A 21,405-nucleotide genomic window follows, 5' to 3' on the forward strand; every position below is an offset into this window, starting at 1 on the left:
TGGAGGACTATGGCTCTCATCATGAAGTTGTCGTCAATTGATAAGATCAAATTTCACCCACTATTTTTTTTTAATAATAATTTCATCCTCCTTTGAAAAAAGAAGAAGGGTTATTTGTTTTAGAACCTAGTTCGTTAGTTTCAACTTAAATTGTCACATTCTCGATGCACTGTAGCATACACATGCATATACATATATATATTTAATTTGAATTAACCTACATATGGTATGAGATCCAATTTTTTATTTTTGTTCGTGTGCTATTAGTTAATTTGTATTAAAGATGTTTGAATCTCAAATTAATTAGTTCTCTGAAAAACTTAAAATAGGTGTAAATGAACTGGACTGTCTCCTCTCCACCATTAAATGATTGTATAAAGGAATCTTCATGTAACTACATTCATGCTTCATTGACCCTACATTTATATTGGCTGCTCAACAAAAACTTCCAAATAGCTACGTATTTTGGAAAAAAGGCATTTTATATAATTTCTATATCAATGATAGTTTTTTTTTTTGAAATTATATATATATATATATATATATAGTTTGGTTACTAGCTTCATACTATATTGAAATTGAGTTACAATATATAGTTTGATTTCTGTTGAAATTAAGTGTTACTTATATAAATTCAACTATTCAAGTTATTATTTATACATAAATTATAATTATCAATTTCGAATATCACAAACTTCATTCAACGACTTATGCATTTTTATGATGTCGGATGTCTGTATTCAACATTTGCATACTTTCTTTGTAATTCCCTCCAATTGAATTTATGGAGAAATGTTGCTCGATAATGCCAACGATTTTAATCTTGTTTAAAGGCTAAGAATTTTATCTCATGATTATTGACTCGACCTTTAATAATTATCATCAAATAAGAATTTTCTTCCATCTTTATCAATAAAATAAAATAAAATCGAACTCACTAGCTAGCTATATATACGTACATTATCGCTCGAGCCATATAATATTGTACCCATCAATCTCTGAGCCCAGCAGAATTGATCTTACCACTATTTTGCCTTTTCTAAGCCTAGCAGAGGGCATGCAATGCTTCCAAATAAATAACAAAGCAAATTATGTTGATCCAGGCCATTCATCGGGTCGCCAATAATCAAAGTGTATGCTAATATGACAAAAACATCAACCGACATAATCTCGTTCCTTAGTGTACCAAAATAAAACAAAAATTCAATAAAGTTTGTTTGGTTAATGTGCTAAATTCATGAACGAAGATTCATTGTTCAGACAATTAATCATTATGCATAAATAATTCAATACTTTTAGATAATTATATATAAAAATATCTCATCACAGTATCGGGTGATGATAAATATATATGTGACACTCTCTAAACATGGTCATGATATCAATCCTTAAAGAAAATATCATGAGAGGAACCACCTTCAATTTTTATTTTTATTTTGATGGTAAAGAGGATATATTATTAAGGAATGTAATATGCTGTTGAAAATACTACAAAATACCTAAACATATCCTAATCAATAATCATGTATCTTTAAAAGAGGTTTGTCTTTGTGTCCAACCGAGTTGTCATGACAATTGACATGAGAATCCTTTGCCATTCTTTTCTTAACAGTATTTTTGCCTATGCCTGGAGAAAATTTCATTAAATAGCAATATCCAATCGATTATATGAAAAAAACTTTGATTATCCTTTCTAACAACATTCGATTATATGAAAGATTTTAGAAGTGGATCATGTATCACATCTGCACCCAACCCCCACATATATCTCATTTCTTATATATAAGAACTTATCATTTAATCAATAACATATTACTACATGTTATGGAAAGATAACACCATGATCAAGCTAAACCCAAAATTAGGTTTCTTCGGGTAGGTTTAGACCTTCCGAGTTAGCTCATCTAATAAAATGTTAGGTAAAGATGGTGTAAGGTCAACTACGTACGTGCTGTTTAATTCCGAACTATACACATGATTGAATAGTATTATTAATTTATTTTAATTGAGAATAATAATTGACAATAATTATATTCACTGAACATTAGCTAGGGACAGTTCGTATCAATATCATTTATCACTCAACTTCGCATTAGCTGCCTAAGAACATGAAGATAAGATTGTCCTGATCGATATCTTAATTTTTTATTCTCTTCGCAAAACTCAATTGGAAACTTATAATTAACATGAGTATGTACATACACAAGCATAGAGATTAGAGAGTATAATGTGTACGTATATATATATATATATATAGTTGGACTTTGTCCTCAAATGAAGACTAAAAATAAAGCTGCTTTGAAAATTACTAGTATATTATATCAAACAATTATAATTTTGAATCTTGTTGTTTTCTTAAAATGATTGTTACTGGGCCAAGATCAAATCATACATATGATCCCAGTCTAACAAATTCGAACCATATTTCACATAAATTTAGTTTTCCAGAGATTTTGGTTTGAAATTAAATAGATTTTGGCAGCTGATAACGTGGAATTGAATTCTTGTCCTTTGTTGTAGATTTATGTTCAGCAATATGTTTATTTATTTATTTACACAATCTTATACTATACAATATCTTATCTTATACTTCATATAATATGAAGAATAAAATCGTATTGTTCCAATTATAAATTTTTATCGACATGTGGCGGTCTTATTTTTAATTATATTTTTATCGTAAAGATTTGGAAATTATTAAGCAACTACACATACCTGATATTAGAGATAAGATTTCTCTAGAATGAAGAACGACTTTGGAAAATTAGCTTATTCATGCAAGGAGACAATTAGCACAGTACGCCATAAAACACATACAGACTAATGGATTTTATATATGGCGTATGCTATTAAGCACATTATTAATTATGACCTGGTTTCAATTAGTATTGTCACGACTAAAATCCAGGCGTGATCGGCGTCTTAACCTCCTCAACGGTTAGATTAACACCGGCCTAATTATTATTTTTCAATTTCACAAGTATTAAATTTCTTTAAATGATTCAATTTAATAATTTACACCTATGTCTTATTCAACCATCTAATAATAGATGAATGAAATGAATATACAGGCGCTAATTTGTTAAATTACAAGACAATTGATCGTTACTAACTCCGAGTCTCCGTCCCAAATTATATGTCATTGTTTTCTAAATAAAATCTATATAAAAAGTGATAATTATTTTGGGATGAAGGGAGTACTAGATTCGATCATTGAAAGAGAAAAAATAAAGCCTGAAAAGCGGTTAGGGTTTTGATTCGTGCTGTTCTTCTCTGTCATTGCGATCAAATTCTGTTTCCAGCAAATATTTTCAGTTCAATGACAGGGCTACTGATTAAAATTCATCAAAAAAACACATTGCAGGCAAAGGAATGAAATGAGAACATCAAGTATGCGAGCCGGCGCATAAAAATTGGCCCATGATTAGCTTCCCTAAAAATATGATTAAAGTTAAATAAATCTTTTTGAGAATTATTTTACTTCTATAGACTATAGTGTTTGCTTTATTTTACGTGCTGTTTAATTATAGGTTTTTATTTCCCATTTTTAATATATGTGATACTAAATACGACTTCCTCACATTTAAATTAAGATAAAAAACTTTGCTCCAAGATATAAAGTAATTGTTGGAGTATATCATCTCAAGGAGCTTGAGGTCATTGAAGCTCAGATTGCAGCTGGGAAAAAGGAGAAGAAGAAATTGAAGACTGTAGATAACTTCCAGCAAAAGCAACCAAACTTGAAGAAGAAACAGTCAACTGTAACTGAGCCCATTTTTGACAATTCGATCGTGGAAAGCTTCTACAAGATGTTAGTAGAGTTTTCGAAGAAGAATGAAGCAAAACTGTGCACGGGAAGGTCGAACAGTCTTGAAAAGAAGTGTTTCTGCAGAAAGGACGAAACAGCACATCGTCAAAAACAGGAGGACTTGGCTATACCTGCTGAAAAAGTCGGGGACTCAGAAGATGTTTCAGAAAGTCTCTCGGCGAAATTCATTCCAGACGATCTGCGGACCGGCCGGAGCAAAGTCGGAGGTCGTGGCATACACTAAAATGCTCAGGAAGGTGTCATCTACAACGCTTCTAAGAGCTATTAGCCTGCAATTCCCTAAATCGAAAAGCCCAATTCGGTTAGGTTCTATCTTTAATTTTCAGTCTAAGTAGTTAATTTCTGCAGTATTCAATAATTAGCTAGATGGGTAGCTTCGTCTTGATGAAACGAAGAAGTTGGTATGTTTAATTCGGTCTGAGATGGTCTGAAAGTTGTAATGTGTGTTCGAGTTACTTTCTGAGGAACGGAGATTAAGCATTGTTAATCTAAGGCATGGCAGCTGTATTTGTTAACTGAAAAACGTTGAGAATACTCCATTGAAGGAGACTGAAGGTTTACATTGAAGTTCTAAAGCAATCGTGAAATGGGTCTGTAGCTAAGAGAAAGCTTGGCCGTCAAGTAAACGGCGAAATTCAAATTTTATTGTTGTTTTTCTTCAAAGTTAAAGTTCAGTGAAGTTGTTAGTAGTAGGTAGATGAAGTTTAGAAGAAGATTCAACCATGATTGAGCTCAGAACAAAAGTCAAGCCAAAAGTCAACAAAAATGGCGTTTTTCGCGAGGAAGAAGACAAAGTTCAGTTTGGCTACAGTGATGTTTTACTCGAATATGCTTTATGACCAAGTCAAGAGGTTAATTACAGTTGTAATTGAAAAAGAGAGACGATATAGCGTGGGAGAATACCACTTTTAGTTTTTTCACTTTACTGTTAATGGTTTCTAGTTTTCTTTAAAATCCAGGCTGTAATTTGCTTTACTTTTTCAATTAGAGACGTCGAGCGTGCTCGACTCTATATATAGGATCCTTCTGTTATTTGAAAAACAAGTCAGATGTGCGAGAAAATGAAAATCAGAAATTGAAATCGCCATTTTTTTTCTTTTTACAGTTTCAAAAGCTTGGCTGCATTGGTGAGAGAAACCTTAAATTTCCAGTAACCCAAATTAGTTTTCTAGGACCCAAACAATTTAGATACCAACGTTAAGCCTTAGAATTAAGTTTAGCATCAAATCATTTCACAAATGGATATGATTACAATTCTGTTTTAGTGTTTTAGTTTTCTTAATCTTCGTCTTCTTCATTTCGTTTTTCTGAGCTGTGCTGGATTCAATTTCAGCTTCTGTGTTGCTCTTCCTGGGTTCACAGCTTCATTCCAATTTTTGTTTCTTCTCTTCCTGTGCTAACGGTTTCAGGAAGATTCCAACAGTAATTCACCAACTAGTTGTAGTGATATGTCGGATGAAACGGATGAGATTTGACTGTTATTTGAGTGTCCGTGATCTAAACGTGGCCCGTAAGGCTCGCCCAAGATCGTGATCAGGGGCATGGAGATTGGTCGAATCCCATTGAAGGCGATACTAGGGGTTCCATCCCTATAATGATGGCAAATCGGAGTGGAGAAAACCGTTGCCAACAAGAATTCCGACCTAAAGTTAAAACCGGTGAGAGTTTGGGTTTCTTGAGCAGAAAATTAGGTCAACTTTGTCCATTTAATTCCAACCTCAAAACATGCTGAAATCAATCTAATCAGATTCAATTTAGGCGCTTTGGATGTCTACTTTCCAACGCCAACAAAACCAGCTCAATCGGAACAATAACGAATGCGGAAGTGATCAAATGGTAAGCAAAGGTCAAATCGGCCAAAACTGTGTTTCCTGGAAATTGACCATCAATTTGAAACGATTATAAAGGATGCTATAGTGATCTAAAGTGGCTCAAGTTGGTACTCAAATTGAACATCTCGATGGTTTTCTTTCGAATGACACCAAGATCACAATTTTATGATGAGTGTATAGAGAGTTATGGGCTCTTGAAAATAAGTGTGCAAGATTGTAACGCCGAAATGGGCGAGAATGATAGAAGATGAACATAACTTTGTAATTATGGGAAAAATACCAGCCAACGATTTGTTTTAGGCAAAACAACACCCAGCAGAGTGTTAATAAGCACACCCGAGCTACAAGCTTTAGGTTTCTTTTCTCAATTAATTATCCTCTAACGTTCATTCATCAAATACAGATTATAAACTAATGAGAGAAGGATTCACATCTCTTTCAATTCTCTCATGAGTTAAATTTTTTAAAAACAATATAAATCTCCTGAAATGAACAATGAAAAGTCTAAAAAAAACAAACGCCTTCTAGAACATAAGTATTTCGGTCAACAAAAATAAAATAAGATAAGATGGTTCAAAATAAAATTAAACCAATGATGGCTCAATTTAATTTAAACCGGATGAACAGTTGGTTCAAGTAGTGACGTCCAAGTCCTCCATCTTATTCATCTTCTCTCTATGGTCCCTAACTTTCTCCTTACTACTCTTTGCTTCACATCCTCCTAGTTTTGGAAATTCATCTTCACAACTTAAGTTAACCTTCTCATGATAAAATGGCTACATTGACTTGGCAAATGGCTCGGTTTGACTTGTCTTACTTCCTTTGTTTGTCGGAGCTAAAATAGATAATGATGTGAGAGATAGTCCGCCATCACCTAGCTTTGGAGAGGAGTGGCGTGTAGGTAGCCTACGGTTTGTGAGTTTTGAGTTGTGAACTGAATAATGTGTCTATAAATTATATATGGAGAGTATGCCCTAAGGTGCCTATTTATAGTGTAGGAAGCTTGATTTGATTAGGAAGTAAACTCGCTTTAGGAAGCATATTTTCTTTAAGAAATGTTTTCCCTTTTGGAGTATTATGTTCCTTTTTGGAGTGTATAACCCTAATGAGTCAATATTCCATGTACCTCTTTAATTGGGCTAAAAAATCTTCAAATCCCTTGTGATTTATTTTGACCGATCACTTGCCCCATTGCTTTGGTGAAAACATAGCTTTCGCGGAAGCAATTTGAAATTTTCCACAAAATTTGGGCCCTTTAAAGTACTTTTTAAGACTTTGTGGACCTGAGTGTAAAGAGGGAAATATATTTTTATATCTGGATTCTTCTAGGTTTAGTCCAAAAATATGTTCTTAGAAATATACTACACTTCTCACTTGCACGGATTCAACCCCAGAAATATGTCCCCCTAAATATGCTCCCGATTTTGTGTTGCACTTCTCGGTTGCGCGAGTTTTAGCCCCAGAAAGTTATATTCAGGCAAGAGTTACTCGATCGCGCGCAATCGCTTCTAGAAATTTACATCGGATTGTGCTCCACTCGATCGTGCGCAATTGCCTAGCAGTCAGGTTATTAACATTAATCATATTGGCACAACTTCTCTTTTACTGAATGTGACTTTGAGCAACGTCCTATTTGCACCATCATTTATCTATAATTTGGTGTTTGGCTATGACCTAACGAAAGAGAATGGTTGCCGTTTAATAGTTACATCTCATGCTTGTGTGATACATGGCCTCTCACCATGGAAGATGATTGGGCAAGCTAAGGCAAAAAACACGATCTATACCAAATCTTAGTCGGTAAGGATTCACTCTTCCTTTCCCTCTACTGTCTTGGTTACCTCTCCCATAGCTCTATGCTAGCTTTCCTTCCTCTTTCTTCGTTTGTAAGGGCTTGATAGAGCTCAATACAACGTGTTCAGGTAGGTAGGTTCTTCCTTAGCAAATTGTAAGGCGTTTCCACTACATAAGAAAAATGGTTCTTCCTCAGAGTAAGACCTAAACTATCTCGTTAGCCCTTCTTAATCAGCTACAGGAGTTATTGAGTGGTCAAGTCTTTGGTATTGTGGAATAGAGAGAGATAGGTTCCTATTGCAGCTCTTATCCCTTGTCTTCTGCTTCCTATAATATCTAGTACTCTCTATTTGGTTTCTGATTCCTGCGTATTTCTTCCTGTTGATGAGGGATAGATGCTTCTTTCGTTCATCAGGGTTTTAGAGAGCTAAATACATAGTCTTCATGTAGGTCTTAAGGTGATGAATTATCTGATTCCCTATAGCTTGTTTTTTTCCTTAGTAATCCTTTGACCAGTAAGGATTGGAATGGTCAATACCGGGTAGTATGCTATGGTAATAGTTGACTTCTTGGAACCCGGTAGTTACTGAATCGAGTACTTGTCTGAGTAAAGGAAGGTATTTCTGGGTGGCTCAACCATTTCCGACTATCAAAGGGTCGGGTCAATGCTTTCTTCCTTTACTGCTTTTTAATAGCTGCCTACTCCTTTCCATCCTCTCCCTAAGGAGAGTCACTACGTACCTAAGAATGCGTTTTCTAATCTTCATGTGGTTAATTCACCAATGATTCGTTAACCTGATTTGATCAGTAAGAATATAGCGGGATAACGTTGTGATAGGCACGAAGTCACTACTATATTACGGGTGCTTGCTATGAGGTACGAAGTTGCTGTCTTGTTAAGGACAGGTGCGTGTAGTCACTAGATATAAGCGATAGGCAAATTTGCTTATTGGTAGTACGTGTTAGCTCTCTTGTTCTTAGACCGGAGGAGGAAGCAATAACTTGCTCGGCATGTGACTTCTAGGGTAATCCCATGTCTTCAGGCAAAGTAGCGTTAGCTATCATAGGTTGTGAATGGAAGCTTTTTCTTCGCTGGGAGATGGAATAACCGATGTAAGAAAGACAGACCGGATTCCAGTGTCCTTATCTTGTAGGGCTTTCCAAAAATCCAAGACTTATCAATCCTTAAAAATCCAAACAGTCTCGTTACTTTCTTCCTCAACATTCTTTCCCTATACGAGATTCTTTACCTATTTCAGATCTTCCAAGTTATAAGGAGATGGGGAAGGAGATATGAAAAGAATACCGTAGTATTTATTGTATCTTATCATATGGTTAATATTCCACTGATCCCAAACTATTTAGTAGAATGCTGCCCTCTTCAACAGATCAGGTTTAGCCTTTCCTTTAGCTTTTCGTAGTAGTCATCCTATCTGTTCATTCCGTCTAATCAGAATCTTTCTCAGCTTTCCATTACTCCAGCATTCCGTATTAGTGTCTTAGCCAGTTCCACACTGGATTGAAGCTCCTTTCACCTGTCCTTATCATCGTAGAAAGGCATAGTAAGCTTGGGTACGAAGAAGAAGATGCGAACAAAGAAGAAGAGGAGAAGGAACCCAAGGGTAAGAGTCATTCATGGTACGTAGTAATAGGTTGAGGTCTTAGCTGCTTATCCGCGTAAGAGGAGCACTTTTCAATAACAGCTGCTACCAAATCCCTTGTTATCGGTAGGGCTACTAATTCTTTTTTCATAACAAGCGAAGGAAAAATGGATTTAGGGTCGGCGAAGAGAAAAAAGCAATCAAGCTGACATTTCAACTAGCAGCCATTGAAAGAAAAGGAAGGAACTCTAGGTCTTAGGGCCACTTCTGCTGGAAAGGGAGACCAAAACCATTTTCTTGAAAGAGATAAAACCTTATATAGCAGAAACAGAACTACAGTTCTCTAGATCACTCAAAATTCTTAGAAGATGATAGAAGAGAGGCGACTAACTGATAAATGCATGGGAAAGTTAGCAATATAGAATCCAAGGATGATCTATGTTAATAGTAGCAAGACACTAGAAATTTTAAGGATTCTGGATCATAGATTCTTAACAATTAGTTCAACAAATGGAAATGGGGAGGAATAAAGCTACCATTTTGGAAAGCAGCTAGCATATCAACAATTGTCACAGAGATAGAGAATGAAAGATATTATCTGACTAGAAGTAGGAAATAAATGGAAAAATAGAAGAAAGTAAATGTTACCATTAAGAAATATTCATCACATAGTTGACAAAGTGGAAAGATGAAGAGAATTGCATTTTTTTTGATAGAAAATACTAACAAGTGACCTCAAGGGCATTGCACATTATAATATTTGCATAAATATTATTGTCATGCAACGATAACCTTGAACTCTATGAAGTTTTTAACCTTTCATAACATGACAAAGATATAACTTATTTTCTCCTCGGCTATAAGGAAAGAAAAAGCTACTGTGTGTCATACTTGAACAAGGAAAGTCAAAAATCTCAAGGAATTCCTATATCAGGGATACTTTCCAACCAAAACCAAGTAATTAAGGCAGAACAGTGCCAAAAATGTGTAGAATCGGTAATCCAACATCAAAACCAAGCTTATCCACATGCTATTTCAAGCCTAATCAACAAGATGCATGGAGAAAATAAAAGAACAAAGGATCTTACAGGCAAAAAATTTCCAGATCAAGCAGAGTAGGATAGGCTGCTAATGCAACACAAAGTGAGGTGTTATCCATTCTTTTAATGTTATAAAGGTGCAAACCTCTCAATAAAGACCTAAGGAAGGGAAAAACTAGACTTAAGAGTGAAGAAGATCTAAATTGTACAACCTTGTTTCTCCATTAAACAAGAGAGTCAACCATACCCAATAGCACCGCTGGCATCAAATACACACAAATGAAATACAAGAACCAAATGAACACGAGCAAAACCAATCAACTCGAAATTCCTCAAAAACCAACAAGAACACAAAACTGCAAGCAACAATCGATTCTACAATTTTGAAACAAACTTAATCTTCAAAACCAATCAATTCGAAATTCCACAAAAACCACTCACTTGAAGAACCCATGGAGCACGCCTGTTCTTCCAAGAAAGAGAGCGAGAGAGACTGAGAGCGAGGGAGAGATAGAGATCATACCCAAGGAACTAAGAAAATCATCCAATTCTAGCAAGTTTCAAGGACTCGAGACCTTCCCGACAGAATCAAATTGAAAAGAAAATTAAATAAATTAGAGAACGAAACAATAAATGAAACGATTCTTGCCTCTTCCTCGGCAGAATCAAGACCTCCATGAAACCCTAATCGATTCATAATAGAAAGAATCCCTACCAAAAAGACGACAATCAAAGAGTTGAGAGTGAGAGAAAAGCCGCCAATCGACGAGGTGGACGATGATGACAGAGAGAAGTCGTCGATTGATAAGGTGGAAGATACGATAAAGAGAACGCGATGATCGTTGAGGTGGCGATGACAACAGAGAGAAGCTGGCAATTGATGAGGAGAGAGCGAGTGTGAAAGTGTGAGAAAGAGAAGAGGTTAAGTTTTGGGGAGGGGAGAAGAAAAGAAAAGAGAGGCGGGTTTGTACATAACTGAAAAAGAAAAGTAATTAGGGTTTTATCAAAGTCACGATCAAAACGCGTTGTGTGTCACAGGCGTGTAAAATTGTGTCGCAAAAAAAAGTATGCGACCCACTTTTATTGTGCAACAAATGTGTCGCAAATCTGTGTCGCGAATATGCAGTTCTCGTGTAGTGGTGGTGGTCGGTCTAATTGGATACCAAGATCTTCGAATAAATATTTAAGCCATGTCACTTCCCCATTGGTGGTTGCTAATGATCTATATTCAACTTCGGTGCTAGAACGAGACACCGTGGGTTGTTTCTTTGAAGCCCATGAAACACAATTTGCCCCAAGGAAAATGCAAAACCCAGTGGTGCATCTTCTAGTTTTAGGACAACCAGCCCAATCTCCATCACAAAAAGCATTTAGAGTAAGTGAGCTTTGAGATAAATATTGAAGACCATGCGTTAATGTTCCTTTTATGTAACGCAGAATGCGTTTGATTGCACGAAGTTCCTTTTGAGTTAGATTTTGAAAATGTTGACACTCAAGATTGACGGCATGGGTGAGGTCTAGCCGAGTGAAAGTAAGGTATTAGAGTGAACCACAAAGACAACGATATACAGTTGGGTCAACGGGCTCATCGTCGTCTTTGAGTTGATTGGGCTTCAATGCAATTAGGGTGTTAATTTTCGAGGCTTCACGCATGTTTTCTTTGGTTGGGAGGTCACGAGGATATTTTGTTTGAGAAAGAGTTAGACCACCTGGAAAGTATTTGATCTCAAGACCAAGGAAATAGTGGAGCTTTCCTAAATCCTTGAGAGCAAATTCTTTGTTGAGTCGTTGTATAAGTTTAGAAATCAAGGATGGATTGTTACCAGTGAGGATAATATCATCTACATAAACAAGCAAAAAAAATGAGGTTGGTTCCATGACAATAACGAAAAAGATATGGATCAGCTACACTACGTATAAATCCAATGGAAATGAGACAAATAGACAATTTTTTCGAACCAAGCACGTGGTGCTTGTTTAAGCCCATATATAGATTTATAAAGAAGGCAAACATGATATTGAAAAGTTCAATGTGTAAAGCCGGGTGGTTGTTCCATGTAAACTTGCTCATCGAGCGTTCCATGTAAGAAGGCGTTCTTGACATCTACTTGTTTGAGGGGCCACTTAAAATGTACGGCAAGAGCAAGGATAATGCGAATTGTTGGAGCCTTGACAACCGGACTAAACGTTTCATCAAAGTTGATGCCAGGAATTTGTCTGTATCCTTTAGCAACTAAGCGAGCTTTAAATCTCTCAATATTGCCATCTTCTTTAAGCTTTGTTCGAAAAATCCATTTGAAACCCACAACATTTGGATTTGGAGGACGTACGAGGAACAAGTGTCCATGTATGATTACTGATAAGAGCATTGATTTCATCATCCATGGCAGCTTTCCAATTTGTGTATTTCAAAGCAGACTTATAAGTGTGTGGCTCTTTCATAGAAACAAGCAAAGCATTGTGGGATTCAGAGGGGATTTTAATGTTTGGGCAAATATAATCATTTAGGTATGGGTATTGGAGACAGGTATAGAAAGAGGTTCAGGGAGATTACTTGGTAAGGACACATCGTCATCATAAGAGGGTTGAGTGATGGAAGACGCTGCAGGAGAGGGTGGTGATGGAGGAGTGAATTCAGAGCTACTAGTGTTATAAAAAATGTTAGAACGAGGCAAGCTAGAAACTGAATCAGGTGGGGATAAGTTCGGAGAATCTAACAAGACTTGCTTGAGAGGGATATGTGATGATTCCTCATCAGATGTGATAACCTTATTGCTTCCTGTAAGCCATTCATCCATATGAGGAAAATTATTGATAGTTGAATCAGATGGTGACGGAATTATTGAATTCTTTGAATGTAAATAAGGAAAATAATTTTCATTAAATACTACATGACGCGAAATATATACACGATGAGTAGATGAATCTAGGCACCTATACCCTTTATGAAGTGGACTATATCCTAGAAAGACACATTCCATTTGGAAAAATTATTTAAGCTTGGTGTTTTTAGATAAGGAAAACACTTAGACCCCAAAAATCCGTATGCCAGAGTAATCAGGATGCTTACCAAAAAGTTTGAAGTATGGAGTTTCCTTACAAATATTTCTCATGCGAAATTTTGAAAACCCGGCCAAAAGACCCTTTGAAATACTACTGATATTGAGAAATACAATTACAGTCGCCATAATTCATAGCATATACTACATATATCGCGTAGAAAATGAAACATACCATTACAAGTAATAAAATGAACGCCGTCTAGCTCCCATACAAATATACAAACAGATGAGCCAAACTTGTGGGGTCGATCGATATCCTTTTGGAAACCAAATGATGATGAATTGAAGTAGCCAAAGAACTTTTTATTTATGGCTAGCACCAACCAAGGGGGGGAGTTACATCGTTGATTAGACCCGAGATGATTCCAACATTAGAGCTAAAGTCTTTGAGGAAGCTGATGTAATTGAGGGTGTTATAAATTCTTACAATATAGAAATTTCAACATGTTGCAAACTTCAACTAGGGCTTCGCAAGATGAAAAAATCAGATTTCAATAATGATTGAATATTAATGTTCACGCCAATATATTTAAATATTTTATTGGATGAATATTTAAATATTGAAAGATTGATTTCTTAAAAGTATGTAAATAATGTCCCATAATATTGCTACTTGGATTATGTGCAGTTTTTCTCGAGGATTTTAATTAGCACTTCTTCAGAAAGCAACAATATACTCCGATCTGAACAGACGAAAGAATTTTTTTGAGAGAGGAGCGATGAATTATTAATGTCTACATGTGTCTAAAATGATTGAAATCATTTCATATTTTTTTGTTGTCCGAAAGGGAATCATTTCATATTTATAGGCATTTGTTTATAGGCAAATTAGAAACATTCTAAATTAAGTTTATGATTTTAAATTATTCAAAGGAATTTTTTTTTTTATTTTGAAATCAATTTCAAACGACAACTATTCATAATTTTTCATTCTTCCCTCAGCTAGGGACATGCGCAAACCCTTCTTAGCATATACATTCTTTTTTACAGTAGTTCCGGTCACAATAGCCGTCACGTCTATTGCATTCGGAATCCCTACCGCAAGCCCACCCAAAAACTGGGCCACGAGTCGTCCATGTCTTAGCTTCAGCTTCCTTCATCATCATATTCATATCCGCAAATAATTCTTTAATTAATTTGATTATTTTCTCCAATTTCTAAAAATACTTTACAATAATGTATTGCTATATATAACATTTAATAAAGAAGAAATAAAATTAAAGGGATACGGACTTCTCAATAAAAACCGATGGACATATATTTCAAAATACATAATATTTTTCATATGGAGGGAGTACATTTAATTTGAACGACGTTTTAAAACTGAGCTTGTGGCTCAATTCATTATGTATAAAATTAACATGAGACAATAAAATGAAGATTAATATTTATATGTTTAACGTACATTGCAGGGAAAATTAAACGAAAAATTAACACTCACCGGATACAAGAATCAATGAACATCATGATGATAGGAACCTTGGGCATTATTGACGAAGATTTTGACATATTCAAGAAATTATGGTTAAGTATTTATTGTGAATAGTTAAAAAAAGATTAAAATAATATAAAAAAAAAGTTTCATACAAATATATTGACGTGTCTTGGTATATGCAAGATGTCATCTCTATATAGACTTTCAATATATTATAATTGGCAATATATATTACAGGCTTTATAAAAACATATATTATGAATTAATCTTATATATATATTAGGGATATATCCTTTCATAATAGTATTAGATAAGTCTTTTTCTACTTCTTAATATTTTGTTTTATATTATTTTTATTTTTTGACAAGTTGTGATACTACTTTTTTTTTTTTTTTATAATTTATCAGCTTACTTTTGAGCTAAGTGGATATTTTGTTTTATACATTTTGGAATGTTTAGTACATTATATATATAATTCAAACAAATATGTATGATTCACTCCTTCAAATTTATAAGCTATTAATAGCAATTTGTGGGTGAATACACTAGTAATAATACTACGTATGAATAAAATAAAGATTATTATTTTTATTTTATTACTACTACTTCTATACTATTTTAAATGATGATATTTTGAAACATTTTATGCATACTAATATCATTAATTTCAATATATAAATTATCTTTATTTTATAATTTTGTTTATTTATTTAGTTTTTATAAAATTATTAATTGTGTTGAAAAAAGAGTAAGTGGAGAGATAAAAGGTAAAAATTATATTAATATTTAAAAAATATCATTTATTTAGAAATATCTTAAAAATATCATCTATTTATATACGGAGAGTATTTTTATCAAAATGATCATGTGATTTACTAGCATGACAAAGTGAAATATTTAGTGGGAAAATGAAATGTAAAAATAAAATAAAAATACAACGAGGCAAAAGGTATTAAAAAGTACTCCCTCCCACCTAATAGCTGAGGACCATATCAACGGCTCAGATCTTCTCTCACGCCGAAGAAAAGTAGAGAGAGTCGTTCTTCTAGATCCTTCTATGTCCACAAAAACCACAAAGTCTTTTCGTCAACTCAATCAAATACTTCACCGAACAACATAAATAACTTTTTTCTCCCCAAAATTAAAAATTGGAACAACAGATCTCCACCGTCCATTTTACTCTTTATTTAATTTTTGATCAAACTTCCAAACCAAACATATTCCTTTTTCTCTCTTGCTTCTGTGCTCCGCAATTCTCTTACAGTGCGTACAAGTTTTCTTCAAGATCTCTATAAAATTTGATAAGAGTTTTTGATCTGGGTTTTGATTTAATCTTTCTGGGTTTTGTTTAGGATAATCAAAGATCCTTTTTTTGAAGAAGAGAAAGAGCATTACATAATTAAGATGTTCGGGAGGCCACCAAAGAAGAGCGATAACACAAAGTACTATGAGATCCTTGGTGTCTCCAAAACAGCTTCACAGGATGATCTAAAGAAAGCTTATCGCAAAGCTGCCATAAAAAACCATCCTGATAAAGGTGGTGATCCTGAGAAGGTATAATATTATTTCCTGATTCTGTTTTTGGTTATATGTTCTAGTTCTGAGCTCGATTGAGCTGTACGGGTTCTTTTAATTGAATTCCATTGATGACTGTTTGATTCCTCCTACAAAATTTCGTCAATTGGGATTGGTGTAATGATTGATTGCCTTCAAGTGTACAGATCCGTTGTTGTCGCGGGTTTGAATTAGTTTTGAATTTGAGAATTGCTTTCTTGTCGGAATTTTAAAAGATATGATCTTGAGGTGTTGTCGTTTCAGCTAATTCTTAATCTTTGAATAGTTGATCGGATTTTCTTTCCTTATCGTCACAGTGCTCTAAATTCAGACGGTGATTATTTACTTCGTTCATTTAGTGCATGTGTGTATGTGTAATCTGTTTACAATGAATTGGTAATCTTTGTGTAGTTCCACAAAATTGGACATCTCTCTTATAGGATCTCGTGATGACAAAGAATGAAAAGTTTCTTCCTAATAAAAGAAACTGAATCCACTGAAGTCTAAATATAATCACAACCGGGCCATGAAAACTCGACCAGTAGTTTGCTTTTATTTGGGACTTGCTAGTGAAATGATTAGCTTGTTGGAGTTTATTTGCTTGTTGTTGCAGTGCTTCTTTTGTTCGTTTCATTTTATATGCTTACAATGAATTACAGTCATTAGCTAAGTTAATGTATGTGCTCATCTATTTGACCCTTACGATATGAAGTTGTTCTGATACGGCAATAACTTTCTTGTTGTTTAGTTCAAGGAGTTGGCTCAAGCTTATGAAGTTCTCAGTGACCCAGAAAAACGTGAGATTTATGATCAATATGGCGAGGATGCCCTCAAGGAGGGAATGGGAGGAGGTGGTGGTGGTCATGACCCATTCGACATTTATCAATCCTTCTTTGGTGGTGGAAGCCCATTTGGAGGTAAGAATAACAAAACAATCATTATTCATCCTAAAGTAATTACCTTAATATATATATATATATATATATTCATCCTAAAGTAATTACCTTAATATATATATATATATTCATCCTAAAGTAATTACCTTTATATATATATATATGTGGTTTTGGACTTGATTTTGTCTAGGTGGTGGTGGAAGCAGCCGGGGTCGAAGACAGAGAAGGGAGAGGATGTAGTCCATCCCCTTAAAGTTTCATTGGAAGATCTCTACAATGGGACATCAAAGAAGCTGTCTCTTGCTCGTAATGTACTTTGCTCAAAGTGCAAGGGGTTAGTGGTTTGCTTTATCTAAATCTGGTTTGTTTAGATTATGCACTATTCATATTGCTAACTTTTGTATATTCGGTGAAAAATTGCAGTAAGGGGTCAAAATCAGGAGCGTCATTGACATGTCCTGGCTGCCAAGGATCTGGAATGAAAGTTTCCATTAGACAGCTTGGTCCTTCAATGATCCAACAGATGCAACATGCTTGTGGCGAGTGTAAGGGTACCGGTGAGACAATCAATGACAAAGATCGTTGCCCACAGTGTAAGGGTGATAAAGTTTCTCAAGAAAAGAAGGTCTTAGAAGTTCATGTTGAAAAGGGTATGCAAAATGGCCAGAAGATTACATTCCCTGGAGAAGCAGATGAAGCGGTAATGATTTTCCTCTTCTAAAATGGACCAATTTTTAATTTTCTGTTGAAATATTTACCGTTATGTATGGTTGAATACTGAGTTCAATCCACATTCTTCTTCTTTGCAGCCGGATACAGTAACCGGAGATATTGTGTTTGTCCTGCAACAAAAGGAGCACCCCAAATTTAAGAGAAAGGGTGATGACTTGTTCTATGAGCACACCCTGTCTCTCACCGAGTCATTGTGTGGTTTCCAATTTATACTGACACACTTAGACGGTAGGCATCTCCTCATCAAATCCGAAGCTGGAGAAGTCGTTAAGCCAGGTAAAGCAATCCAAAAGGCCTCATCTACGTCTCTTTTAAGTCTTGATTATCCTATGTAGTCCCTGTTTTTTTTAGCAAAATTCAAAATTTGTCCTTTTTACTTTTGAAAATACTGGTTGGCATCTTCTGACTTTGTATTATGTGCATCTCAGATCAATTCAAGGCCATAAACGACGAGGGAATGCCTATGTATCAGAGGCCATTCATGAAGGGCAAACTGTACATACAGTTCACGGTTGACTTTCCCGACACGCTATCTCTAGACCAGTGCAAAGCACTAGAAGCCGTTCTACCTCCTAGAAGTTCCACGCAACTAACAGACATGGAAATAGACGAATGTGAAGAGACAACACTTCACGATGTCAACATAATGGAGGAAGAGATGCGCAGAAAGCAACAAGCCCAGGAAGCATACGAGGAAGATGAAGATATGCCTGGAGGTGCTCAAAGGGTACAATGTGCACAGCAATAAGTCATCATCATCCAGATAACTGAAAACTATTCGAGAGAGAAAATATATTTTTTCTCTAATTTGTTTGTGCTAGCTATTATCATATGTTGAATCTCTCTCTTTTTGTTGTTAATTTTGCGAACAGAGATATTCATGTTAAGGAAACATCTCTTCGAGTAATATAAAATGCTTATGTTTAAACTTTATTCTAGTTTTGCATCCAAATTCGACATTGTTAAGCCAAATTGAAGTAATATAAGAGGTTTATTAATTGTGGAGTTAAAATTTTCGATTTTCTTCCAATTCCCCCCACTTATGACTTCTTCTGTAGTGCCTAAGATCAACGTCCATCTGTCCGTATATTTTCAGACGACAGTTCTTCAATGTCCATATAATTTCTCCATGGAATCTTTGAAAGCTACCTTCTTCACGTCTTCCAGTATCCTGAAAAACTCATAAAAGGTTTCAATTTTATCTTTGACAAAGGCCACATTTCGAGAAACTATAAAAAAAGATAAGTCATACAAGGATTTTAGACCGTCACCAGCCCAACTCTCTTAAACTTATGTGACAAGAGACCCAAATGACATTGGAGTAAAATAAATAATTAGGACCTTTTTTTTTAATGAATAAATAGTTGGGACTTGGGAGATTCACTTTTGTGTAACATTTCCTTTTATTTATCTTACTCTTACCTTTTCTTTTCTTTTCTTTTATTTTTTACTTTTTGTATGCCCATTTTAAAATTAAAAAAACCGATGCATTGGAATAAAGTATATGGCAAAAATAGGAGACCTAAATGACATTGGAGGAAAACAAATTTCAATCTTTTATTAAGAAACTATACAATTTTGTCGCCAAAATAAGATCAACGAATGCTAAGTTTGATTAACATGTAATAGACACCAACAATGCAACGGAGAGACGAGGTTTAAGATCAAATTTTTTTTTTTTTCTCAAATCAACTAGTGTATCACGAATGTTTTCTTATGGCAAGCCATCACAAAGGTATTGAGGGGCGGATAGATCAAATTATGAGTATGGATTTTTGTAGTGAGATGGAAAATCCTCCATACCTTACATGGATTTGAGCTATGTTCATTGTGGTAACAACAGTACATGTCCGAGCACTTACTTTTACAGTCATAGAATACATAAAAATTCAAGTGCTTAATTTTTCAAAGCGGACTTCACATTGTAGCAAGTACACAATTTTGCAGTAATGGATTCCATGAAACTCCATGTGCTCAATTTTTCAAAATGCTACGCCGTATTTAGACTTGAAAAACATAGCAAATATAAACTTATTACGGCCGTTTTTATGCATTTTACTTACAAACACTAGCGTCAATGGGAAAATTTTGAAGAACAAGAAAACCATCGCCTCATTTAAGATGCGCACAGTGTGAGAGTCGAAGTTCCAGCCTCCCGAAACATTATGAGCTACACATGCAAATTAATTAACAATAGCATTCCTATATCCTAGGGCTAAACAACGCAGTTTCAAGAGTATTTCATCGAATTGTTGCAGAATAACTTAACACTAGTCTTGACATCACTTTTATCTCCGCATTGGTGTCAACATTGTCGTAAGGGATTCAATAGTAATAGCATTGGAGATTGCTATTTATTTGATGAAGAAGTTGTGGGCCCCGCTCCCGACCGCCTCATTCGTTCGGAAACGATGCCGACTATTCGTTCTTTAACTTAACTCTATTCGATTCTCCATTATTTAAAACATAACATCAAGTCGATCACAAATATAATTATACAAATTATGTCTTTGCGGAAAATATAATACATATTATTTAAAATAACACGATACTTATAAAATAGTGAGAAAGAGTCCTAATGTCGCGGAGCCCACCTTATTCGATATCATAGAATGATGAATGCCGCTAACTTCTCTTCCAAAATTACCAACTCAACCTGAAGAGAAAGAACATAGATTTTTCGGAAAGGGTAAGCTATAATGCTTAGTGAGGTTTTATTGAAAACATTTCGTTGAAACATTGTTAAGGATAAACGTTTGAATTCATAAACATCTTAAATCATTTTGTCATCAGAAGTCGTCATAAAACATCTTTAGAAATCATCAAACCCCATCAGTGAAAACATTGGGATGACTAACAATAGGAGTGACCTACTGTAGTATCCTAATCTACCGTCAGCCCGTCAACAAAGGGCGCAAATAAAACTCCAGCTAGATATACTAGGGGAGTCGTACCATCTGATCAGACCACAACACAGGGTCACAAGGACCTAATACTCATCATGGATTGGGTCGCCACAAAGTCGACCGAATCCCATCATCAATAAAACATTTGTTTATTGGGTTCGTATTTATATAATATGTATAATAAAGCAAAAACTTGCTTTTCATTTATCATTCATCGTTAAGCAAAATCTTGCTTTTAAATCGTTAAGAAGCAAAGAAAACTCTGCTTTTAGGGTCTTTGAAAGTTCTCTCCAGTTTTCAAAAGTATAATACGTAACTATGCCGTATGTTTAAATAAATCATAAACGTTGATAAAATCAGAAATCACGGCATAGTAATATATATATTTCATAAAGCATCAACATATTTTTCATAGAGAAAAATGAAAGTAACACTCAGCTTAAAGAGTTCCTCGATTCGTTCCGTCCGATTGACGTGGCAAATTATCGACCGAAACGACGGAATTCGATTGTCCTGGTGTTGGTTGGTTTTGATACAGGTTGGAAATGTCGAGTTGAGGCTCGATTTGGCTGAAAACGGCGACTCGATCTTGACTCGTCGTCGACTCAGTCCTCTCCGATTGGCTGCTGGCTTAACGGCGTCGATATTGGTGGTCAGTGGTCGACAGGGAACACGACTGAGGTAAGCTTTTGAATTTCTGGAAAATCTTTTTATTGGCCGTGTA

General features: G+C 35.0%; 2 protein-coding genes across 3 annotated transcripts; one reads left to right on the plus strand and one right to left on the minus strand.

The window, feature by feature from the left end:
* Nucleotides 1-10,333: 10,333 nt before the first annotated feature.
* On the minus strand, nt 10,334-11,974 carry LOC139881195 (uncharacterized mitochondrial protein AtMg00810-like). The gene is made up of 4 exons (XM_071865710.1): nt 11,666-11,974; nt 11,260-11,557; nt 10,746-10,807; nt 10,334-10,471 (listed from the first exon to the last, which is right to left on the minus strand). Exons 1-4 carry the CDS (start codon nt 11,972-11,974, stop codon nt 10,334-10,336), a joined length of 807 nt encoding a protein of 268 aa, XP_071721811.1.
* A 4,023-nt stretch (nt 11,975-15,997) lies between these two features.
* On the plus strand, nt 15,998-18,523 carry LOC139881185 (dnaJ protein homolog). 2 transcript variants are annotated; one of them, XM_071865701.1, is made up of 6 exons: nt 15,998-16,147; nt 16,896-17,099; nt 17,262-17,377; nt 17,467-17,743; nt 17,853-18,051; nt 18,204-18,523. In XM_071865701.1, the coding sequence occupies exons 1-6, from the start codon at nt 15,998-16,000 to the stop codon at nt 18,521-18,523; spliced, it is 1,266 nt and encodes a 421-aa protein (XP_071721802.1). The 2 variants fall into 2 exon arrangements, with proteins under 2 accessions (XP_071721802.1, XP_071721803.1); XM_071865702.1 differs by having other exon boundaries at nt 16,896-17,074; nt 17,252-17,377.
* Nucleotides 18,524-21,405: the final 2,882 nt, after the last annotated feature.

Source organism: Rutidosis leptorrhynchoides, unplaced genomic scaffold, assembly GCF_046630445.1.
Source record: "Rutidosis leptorrhynchoides isolate AG116_Rl617_1_P2 unplaced genomic scaffold, CSIRO_AGI_Rlap_v1 contig124, whole genome shotgun sequence".
In the NCBI taxonomy this organism is placed as follows: Eukaryota; Viridiplantae; Streptophyta; class Magnoliopsida; order Asterales; family Asteraceae; genus Rutidosis; species Rutidosis leptorrhynchoides.

Coding starts and splice junctions, on each gene's coding strand:
- LOC139881195 (XM_071865710.1), bottom strand. CDS start 11,974: ATGGAACCAACCTCATTTTTTTTGCTTGTTTATGTAGATGATATTATC. Junction 10,808..11,259: donor ATATTTATTCGAAGATCTTG/GTATCCAATTAG, acceptor TCTTTTTGGTAG/GGATTCTTTCTATTATGAAT. Junction 10,472..10,745: donor TTGATTCTGCCGAGGAAGAG/GCAAGAATCGTT, acceptor TCAAAATTGTAG/AATCGATTGTTGCTTGCAGT.
- LOC139881185 (XM_071865701.1), top strand. CDS start 15,998: ATGTTCGGGAGGCCACCAAAGAAGAGCGATAACACAAAGTACTATGAG. Junction 17,744..17,852: donor CTGGAGAAGCAGATGAAGCG/GTAATGATTTTC, acceptor TCTTCTTTGCAG/CCGGATACAGTAACCGGAGA. Junction 18,052..18,203: donor TGGAGAAGTCGTTAAGCCAG/GTAAAGCAATCC, acceptor TGTGCATCTCAG/ATCAATTCAAGGCCATAAAC.